We start from the raw sequence: 10,000 nt of genomic DNA, 5'->3' as shown, positions 1-10,000 counted from the left end.
ACTGCGACAACACCGGGGGTCCCGGCATCGGGGGTCCCGATGGCTTACGGGTCGTGCCAACCACCGACTACTTTCCGTCGGACTTAGCAACGACGTCAACGTCGACGTCGTTTTCCCGACGCGGCGCGAAAAACAAGACTTTGACCCTGTTGGACGAGCCCATCTCGCCGTCGCTGTCCACGCCGTCCATCCCGTCCGAGGTGTCGCCTTCCTCCTCCGCCGCCCACGCCAGCTTTAGCTTCGACTACGGCGGCGGTGAGTCCCCCCACAACCCGGCCCGGGGGGCGGCGGGCAACAAACGGAATACCGCCGGGGATTTACCGGGTCTCGCGAGGTCCGCGGGGTCGTCGCTGAGCGGCAGCACGAGCGCGCTCTTCTCCCCGCGCAGGTGGCTTCAGAGGAAGGCGCCGCAGGCCGACGCGCAGGCGCATGCCGTGTGGAGGTTCGAGGTAAGGGGGGGTGCTGCTGGTTTTTGGGGGTTGTTGTTTTTGTTGTTGTTGTTGTTGTTGTTGTTGTTTTTGTGTGCTAAGTTTGGTTGAAGTGGTTGGCATTGGCAAGGGGCGAATAAACCACGAGCTTGCGCACGCGCAAATCAAGTTCAAGATGTGCCCCCCTATCCTTGTGCGTGCACACGCACACACACTCACGAACGCACACAACACACACACACACACACACACACACACACACACACACACACACACACACACACACACACACACACACACACACACACACACACACACACACACACACACACACACACACACAACGAGACGTGATGATCCATTTCGGGATGTTTAACTCATTCATGAAGAATCCCATTAAATCAATTAACAAGTGTATGGGTGATGTTTGTGTGTGTGTGTCTGTGTGTGTGTGTGTGTGTGTGTGTGTGTGTGTGTGTGTGTGTGTGTGTGTGTGTGTGTGTGTGTGTGTGTGTGTGTGTGTGTGTGTGTTTGGTCTGTGTGTTAGTGTGTGCGGGTTCTGTGCGGGTGCGGGTGCAGGCGTACGCCTGTGGTTGAGTGATTATTTGTGAGTGCGTGTGTTTATTACTGTCCTTCATACCAGGTGGATGACTGTTGAGAGCGCTATTCACTAATGCCTCGCACGTTTTATTAGGTTTCAAACGCCCACAAAACACAGGATCGCAGTTCAAGCGCCTCCATCTTAACTGTGAGGATCGCCCTGGCTCATGGCATGGGAACTTCGGTAAATCCCCCTTCCACGTTTGATTTGCACCGTCTAATCCTGCGTTTCACGACTTTGTCCTCCTCCATGACTCTCTATCGCTCATATCTTCATGCTATTGTTCAGGAATAATCCTGACTGCTTATTATCTCTTAACTCAATACCAGCTCCAAACAAACGTGTGGCGACGTGGAATTTAAACAGCCTATGAAATCCTTACCAAAACATACTGGGCTGACTTATATTTAGCACTGAGGGGGAGGGGGAGGGTGGGAGGGTGTTGGGGAGAGTGGGGGAGGAGGTTCACTGGACACTTACTTGGCCCGGGTCCATGTGTTCTGGCGAAAAGGTATGATTATTCTCCTGCTTGTCTCTATCTCAATCTCTCTCTCTCTCTCTGTCTCTCTCTATCTCTCTCTCCTTCTCTCTCTCTCTCTCTCTCTCTCTCTCTCTCTCTCTCTCTCTCTCTCTCTCTCTCTCTCTCTCTCTCTCTCTCTCTCTCTCTCTGTTTGTGTATGTCTCTCTCTCTTTCTCTTTCTCTCTCCCCCTCTCTCTCACTCTCTCTCTCTCTCTCTCTCTCTCTCTCTCCTTCTAACTTAAATCATGTCAATCAATATAACACACACACACACACACACACACACACACACACACACACACACACACACACACACACACACACACACACACACACACACACACACACACACACACACACACACACACTTCTAGCAGTGTGCTGTATGTATTGGAGGCTCCGATGATACGCAGCAGTGCTAGAGTGGGACCCCTAAGGGCCCGGGATAGTGTGTGTGTGTGTGTGTGTGTGTGTGTGTGTGTGTGTGTGTGTGTGTGTGTGTGTGTGTGTGTGTGTGTGTGTGTGTGGGGGGGGGGGGGGCTGTGGGATTGGGTTCCCACGGCAGCCAAGGGGTCGCAGGAGTTCACACAGACGGCTCTCTTAACAGCTCTCCCATCATTTCCTATTACACACACACACACACACACACACACACACACACACACACACACACACACACACACACACACACACCACACACACACACACACACACACACACACACACACACACACACACACACTGTTTCCACTGCATCTTACAAGCACACAGGCAGGCATGCACACATGCATACACGCACAAACACACATGCACCCACGCACAAACACATTCATTTGACATGCAATCACATTCACATGTCTACACAATAGTAGCACACTTACAATCACATGTTCGACAAAAACCAGACACACACAAACAAGCACTGAGACACAAACAAACACACACACACACACACTCTGGAAAACTCACACGCACACAAATGCTCAATCACACACACACGCACACAGACAAGACCATCACACACGTGCACAAAACACACACACACACACACTCTCCCTTTCTCTGAGACGTCGAATGCCTCCTGCCGCGGTTTCCCAGCAGTCCGAGTTAATTTTCCATTTCCCCCACCGCTACCTCACCCCACTTCCTCGACCCCCCCTCCCTCCCCTCCCTCCCCTCCCTCCCCTCCCTCCCCTCACCCCCTCACCCCCCACCATCACCACCAGAACAAACAGAAAAAAAATAAGGAACTCAACACAGTCGACCAATCACGTTGTGCGACACGCCTCCCCCCGGTCCCGGCGGCGTTGGACCGCAGACTTACAAACACAAACCTGTCGTGTTCTCGAACAGGCCCCCCCCCCCCCCTCCCTAACCCCTCTCGAACTCCCCTTGAATCGTCCTTTAATGTTGAAAGCTGATTTACAAACCCATCTCTCCTCGGGTCAGGACCAAACACAGCACGGTCGAGTTTGAACCCCCCCCAGGCTATATAATATGTAAGACTAGCCCCAAGGGCTGTACTGGGTGTCATAACTCATCTCAAGTCTCTTGCGTTGCATCGGGTGATGTATACTCTAGAGCAGGGATGGGGAACTGGCGGCCCGCGGGCCGCATGCGGCCCACGGGCCGCCAGTTGCCCATCCCTGCTCTAGAGTTACACATTTTGAAGGTTTTAAAGCAAGCGTATGAAAGTGAAACGTGTTTTTTTTGTCACGGTTGGGACTTGTGCAGTGCTGAACTATAACAGGAGATTCTGATATTTATTCAACTGATTTATTTAGTGTGAAGCTTTATTTGGGAAGGGGAAGGACTTTAAAGATGAGGACTGCTGGATAATCGTTTCACTCCGATTCTAGACACAGTCATATCTGGTTTGCAATTATTTCGATAACTTTGAGATACAATTTATCAAGGTTGTCCAACCTGGGACCCAAACCTGTGAATTAAAGTAAATTTGTCGAACGCTTTATTCCAACAATCGTATTATTTGTTGGAAGTCAGTTGCTTTGGATAAAAGCGTCGGCCAAATGCCCTTAATGTAATGTCAATGTAAATGCTTACATGCATCTACTTTAACACTGTCTAGACGCGTGAATAGATCATTCTCTCATCTGCATGTCGGACACAGTAAGGTGGAAGGGATCCATTAGTGGTGGCCGTCTGGGACAGATCTGCAATCTCATTGGTTGTAAATGGGATTCCTTGGCAGGGATGAGATGTTGTCTTCGCCTAATTATCCTGACCGCTACTGTACATGTCACGCTCACATCTTATGTACAATAGGGCGTTTTAATTGGATGTTAATGTCACTGTGTGTGGGGGTGTGTCCGGTGTGTGTGTGTGTGTGTGTGTGTGTGTGTGTGTGTGTGTGTTATTGCAACAACACCTTAAAGTAACGCGCTTGTCTTATGCCTTTGTAAGGAGAGAGCGAGAGAAGCAGAAAGAGAGAAAGGCAGAGAGACAGAGAGAGGGAGAGAGAGAGAGAGAGAGAGAGAGAGAGAGAGAGAGAGAGAGAGAGAGAGAGAGAGAGAGAGAGAGAGAGAGACCAGAACGCAAAGGCGAGAGACAAATGGATGTTGAGATATAAGAGAGAGAGAGAGAGAGAGAGAGAGAGAGAGAGAGAGAGAGAGAGAGAGAGAGAGAGAGAGTAAGTAACGCTGTGTTTACACAGGGAAGCAACAGCTGACGTTTTTATTGGCAGTGATTTCTTAATAGTTTTTTCCATTGCAAAGCTGTTGATGTTGCACGGTAACCGCCGGTGTGTTGAATCAAGCTTGCCAATTCCCCCGGCGCACGCACGCACGCACGCACGCACACACACACACACACACACACACACACACACACACACACACACACACACACACACACACACACACACACACACACACACACACACACACACACACACACACACAGGGCGCTGCCTGGAAGTGTGACTTGGAGCGTTATAAATCGATATCCCAAGCGGCTTATCGCCTGGTGTAAATATAGAGTGCGGTGAAGTATAGGGTGTGAAGTGGCGGTGTGAAGGAGGGTGGTTTCGACGAGAGCGTTGGAGTTTTATCAATGAATCACAAAAGCGTCTGCGTTCTGTGAGGTGCAGGATAAGAGATGATCATGCACTGGAGGACATGCACTGGCGGCAACACACACACACACACACACACACATGCACACACAACCACGCATATAGACACGAATGCACACACACACACACACACACACACACACACACACACACACACACACACACACACACACACACACACACACTAACATGCACTCACACATGCACACCAACACACACACACACACACACACACACACACACACACACACACACACATATAGAAACACACACACCAACACACACACGCACACATATAAACACACACCCACGCACACAACCATGTACACGTACACATATACACACACACACACACACACACACACACACACACACACACACACACACACACACACACACACACACACACACACACACACACACACACACACACACAGATACACACACACACACACACACATTTATTATTTATTATTATATTACGTCAAGGAAAAAAATTAGATTACACGCAACCGACTGTCCAGCCACCTTTACCTACAGCTGTCCACAGCGCGTTTAACCCAACCCTCTCGCCCTCGACGCTCGCTCGACGCTCATCCCACAAAACCCAACTCGGTTCTACAAATCTGCTTTCCTCGAGGAGTGCTCTAAATGCGCCTCTCTCTGTTAGGTATTGCCCTTATCCGGTAATATTTACACTGGTTTGTCGTTAATATATCACCGCCGGTTCAATACCGGTGCGCATGGCTGCCACCCTAGGTTTCTGGAGCTGCACCAGTGCTGATTGTACGTTCCGTTCCACTTAAGAAGCAGAATTCCCTGTGAAAACATGATGGATTCCTTCCATGGTGTGGCGGTGCTCGAGGCGTGCATCACCCCCCAGGACAAGAGGACCAACACAGTGTAACACTGGAGCAACACCAGAGAGGGACTTGTTAGCTGCAGCGTTGTCACGCTCAATGCTTTGCATGTATCCACGTTTAGGGTTTTGGCCGATGCTTTGATCCAGACGCGACTTCCATTCACACCACGACGGCGGAGTCTGACAAGGAAGTTTGGTACTGCTGTAGCCAAACCTTGGGAGGGGGGGGGGGGGGGACTGTAATAACTTACCGAGCCGGAGAAGAGGCCCTCTCCGTCCCTCACTATCAGGCCCCAGAGCAAGTAAAGCAACCATGAAGGACACTGTGTGGTTGCACATGGTGACCAGACCTAAAAGCTTACGAAAATTTGCTTTATTTTCCATTAACTTTCCCTGCATGCATAGAATGTTAAGTTTTGAGATGGAACTTAAACATATTTGACATTGACATTTGCACGAACATTTAGGGCGTTGAGCAGACGCTTTTATTCAAAGTGACTTACCAAAAGGAAATTTTTCAGAAGAAAGAGAAAGAACCATATATCCCTGTCGGTACAATTAGGATGTTGACAGAAACAAGGATCAAGTAGCAACAATGGTTAGGTTAACCAATTCCCGTTTGATTATTGACTATTTCACTATTTTGACTATTTTCACTAACGTTTCCACAAGCTAAGATTCACTTGACAGGTTTTCGGACAAACCGAAAATCCCAGCCACTTTAACATCGGCACACTTGCATTTGACAACCAGCTAGACTTCAATAAATCATACGGAAAAGAAAACTCGCCACGCCACCCGAGATCCAGTTACGCAACATTTCAACCCACATTTCTCCTGAAAACATCCCTCATAATCTGTTAAAGATGGGCGGCCTTGTGTGCAGTGGGAGCGGAGTCTCGGAGCGCGGCTTGAACTCATGAACCGCAGCGGCCGTCCGTCCTGTCGGAACATTTCTCCTCTCCACTCCCTCTGCGTGAAGGTCTTAGGAATGCCACGCTTGATCGCCTGTTAAAACCCAATAACCAGGACCGCATCCACCTCCTGACAGGTATCGGTCCCTTTGACCCGCCATAACAAATTCCCATCGGAGCCCGATAGATAGAAGAGATAGATGTTATGAGATCTCAGGTTAATCTTTGGCAGATACCTCGACTTAAGGTTAAGCTAACGTAAGATAAACCCTGGAAGGTGAGTGGGTTAAGTGAGGTGGGTTTTCCGGGAAGTTGTCCCTAGAGCAACACTTTGAAAGGTTCTGAGAAATGCCAGATATGACCTGTGACTGTGAACAGTTCATTCATAATTAAAAAACTCCAGATATTAATGAATGTTAGTCTTATCTATCTGGATCAAATTCCTAACAATGTTCAGAGTGTTGGGAATTTTTTTCCCAGCATCGGGCGTGTGAGTGTGTGTGTGTGGTTGCTTGAATGCCTGTGTGTGTGCACGTGTATGTGTATTTGTGTGTGTGTGTGTGTATTTGTGTGTGTGTGTCTGTGTGCGTGTGTGTTTGTTTTTTTGTGTGTGTGTGTTTGCGTATGTGTGTGTGTGTGTGAGCTTTGGAAACGTACACATTTTGTTTCAGTGCAACTACCGGGAGTTAACAGTTCTTTGCACTTTCCATTCATAACCGAGCGACAATGCATGTGTGATTATTGTTTCCCTGACAAATGTGCGTGTACATTATTTTGTGAGGAGAACAGAGACGATTGATGATGATCATGATAATGAGGGCACACAATCACTGAAAACGGTTCTGTGTGTCTGGGTTCACTCATGTATATAGAACTGTCCAACATAAAGTTGGGTAAGGTTACTGTGGGAGAACATATTTCTAAAAAGGCATACTTTTGTCTGCATCAAAAAATGTGTGTGAGTGTTCTTTTAAAAGGAATGTACCAGCTTGTAATACATCAATTTTTTCAAGTACTTAGCATTGTGTAGCTTCTTATCCAAGCTATCTTTGTTATACGGGAACGGGTTTAGCTAGCGACTGTCAGCGCTTGGCAGTTGTTTCTATGAACATCCATACTGTACGGACAACATTGTACGGTACTATTTCTCTTTCTTCTGACAAATGCACTTATTGTAAGTTGCTTTGGACAAAAAACATCTGCTAAATGCCCTAAATGTCAATGTACAACACTTTATCCAAAGCAACTCACAATAACCCAGATACAGTTCATTTAGGAGCGTTGTAGTGCCTGCTGTTGAGGGTATTTAACTCCCAGCTAAAGGTTCAGCATCCTCAGTCTACCCTAGCAAGCCCCGGAGCAAGATCTACCTCTCATCCTCTAAGTTTGTTTTCACTGTAATAAGCTTCGGTTGAATCGTCTCCTGAACTGAAACGACTCGGCAGCGGCGACCGTAGAATATCTCTGCGGCCACCTGAGTTGATAATGATTGGTGGATTCTACTTCCTGAGCGATGTTCACAAGAGGCCCTTGTATCCCCCTTATACCACACAGAGATGTTTCCTGTGAGCGAAATATGCAGCGTTCTCATAGCCTCTTGTTTCCCATGTACCTCAAAATGGCCGCCCTGAAACATATGGTCAAAATCACGTTACACGGTCAATGATCGTATCGGAAAGAAAAAATACATTTATACCCCTGCCAAAGCTTTATTAACCCCCTCTGACTCGTTTTGAGACCCCTAAACATCTTCAAAGCCTCAAAGCATCTTATCCTAGCCATCTTATTGTATACGGGGAATGGGTTAACCTAACGATTGTTAGTGCTTGGCACTTGGTTCTATGAACGTCCTTACCGTACCGACAGCAATGTATTGTTTCACCGTCTTCAAACAAATGTACTTATTGTAACTCGCTTTTCGGTAAATGTAAAGCCAAACCGTTTCTCCGAGTTCGCTCCGCCATATCTTAACCAGCCTTTAGCTTTCTCTCTCTGTTATGTGCTAACGCTTGTTCTTGTTAAAGGCCATTCTCCTTAGCCTGTGACAGGCCCCGATCGCCCCGTCTTTAAATAGCATCTGAGACGAATAGCCGCACAGTCAATCCAGATGCCGGACTCAACCAAAGAACCGGAGGGGACTTGAACACACGCGGAACATGGAATGCCTGGAATACTGCGTAGAGAGCCCACAAATTCCACTCTTTGCAGTTTGTATCATTCCCGGTCTTTGGACATGATTTAAGACCAAGAAACCGGCAAAGATTTCCGAGATGTTCAATTAAGAAAGAAAAACACGATACGCCGCAATGTTCGTCGGAGCAGCATGGGGGGTGATTTGGAGTATGCTTCGTCATTTTCTGGAATTGAAAGAGGTTCCGAGAGGTTCCCCCCCCCCCCCCCCCCGGCCGTGGACAAAGTGGGGTCCGGACTGAGATGCGGACGGCCCGAGGGTAAACATTAATTTCCGCTGGCAGATGGCAGTCTGTTGCCGCAGCAGTGAGAGACCTGCACAGCTCAGTTACGTCCTCAGAGAGAGAGCCGGACGGAGTGTGTGTGTTTGTGTGTGTGTGTGTGTGTGTGTGTGTGTGTGTGTGTGTGTGTGTGTGTGTGTGTGTGTGTGTGTGTGTGTGTGTGTGTGTGTGTGTGTGTGGGGACGTGCACAATCTGGGCTCGCACACACACACACAGGCAGAGAGAGACACACGCACATGTACACCAACACTGGGAGGTGCAGGATAACAAATGATGCACTGGAGCACACACACATATACACAAACACATACACACATACACATTAAAACACACACACACACAGACACAGACACACACACACAGACACAATACGCAATAAATGTACTCAAACACAACCACAAATGCAACCGTCACTCAAACAATAGCTAACGCCACGGTGTCACCGGTTGGAAGAGAGCGAGAGAAGTTAGGTCAACCCGTTATTCTTTGTGTATATCTACGTGCGTATGCGTCTGTATGTATGCACATTAGCCCATCATGTACACATACAGGACCTCTGCGTGTGTGTGTGTGTGGGTCTGTCGATGTGTATGTGTGTGTGTGTGAATGTGTGCGTGTGCTTGTGTGTTCTGTGACGTGCCTCGAGTCTTCTGAGGTGCGCTCTGACATACTTTCCAGGAACCCACTCTCAGTCGTACAACCACACACCTTCCTCTTGGTAGCATCAGGCCTGCAGTTCCGACCATTTTGTTGTTGTTCTCTGTTTTTTTGGCGATTAGAGGAGGGGGTTATGTCGGTTGACTAATGTTGCAGCCATCAGCTGGAGCATTTCACAATGTTGGCCAGGCAGGCCCCCCAGGGGGCTCTTCTTGGTGGGGGTTTGAAGAGGTCCAGGTTCTGTTTTGATTACAGCTAGCCAATGAGAACTGGCTGGTGGTTCGGTTAAAGGCGCAATGTGTGACATTTTAAGCTTGGATATGTCCAGGTTAAGCTCTAAGCTAACCTGGACATAGCTGTAGCCAAGGCTGGTCGAATGTGCTTTCAAGAATGTTATCAATCGAATCACATCCTATAACTGAGCTCAGGAGGTAGAGCGGATAGACTTGTAA

At 48.2% G+C, this 10,000-nt stretch overlaps 1 protein-coding gene across 1 annotated transcript in view; it reads left to right on the top strand.

Annotated features, from left to right (window-relative positions):
* The window catches only part of LOC130381013 (E3 ubiquitin-protein ligase Midline-1-like), a 41,189-nt gene that overhangs the window by 121 nt on the left and 31,068 nt on the right, over window positions 1–10,000 (top strand). The window contains exon 1 of the mRNA XM_056588434.1: window positions 1–449. This exon is cut by the window's left edge and continues 121 nt beyond it. Within this exon, the coding sequence (XP_056444409.1) occupies window positions 1–449 (449 nt within the window). The remainder of the gene's footprint in view (window positions 450–10,000) is intronic.

The sequence above is a fragment of the Gadus chalcogrammus genome, chromosome 4, assembly GCF_026213295.1.
Source record: "Gadus chalcogrammus isolate NIFS_2021 chromosome 4, NIFS_Gcha_1.0, whole genome shotgun sequence".
Taxonomy (NCBI): domain Eukaryota; kingdom Metazoa; phylum Chordata; class Actinopteri; order Gadiformes; family Gadidae; genus Gadus; species Gadus chalcogrammus.
Note: the sequence above shows the minus strand (reverse complement) of the source record. Positions and strands in the feature narration are given on the sequence as shown.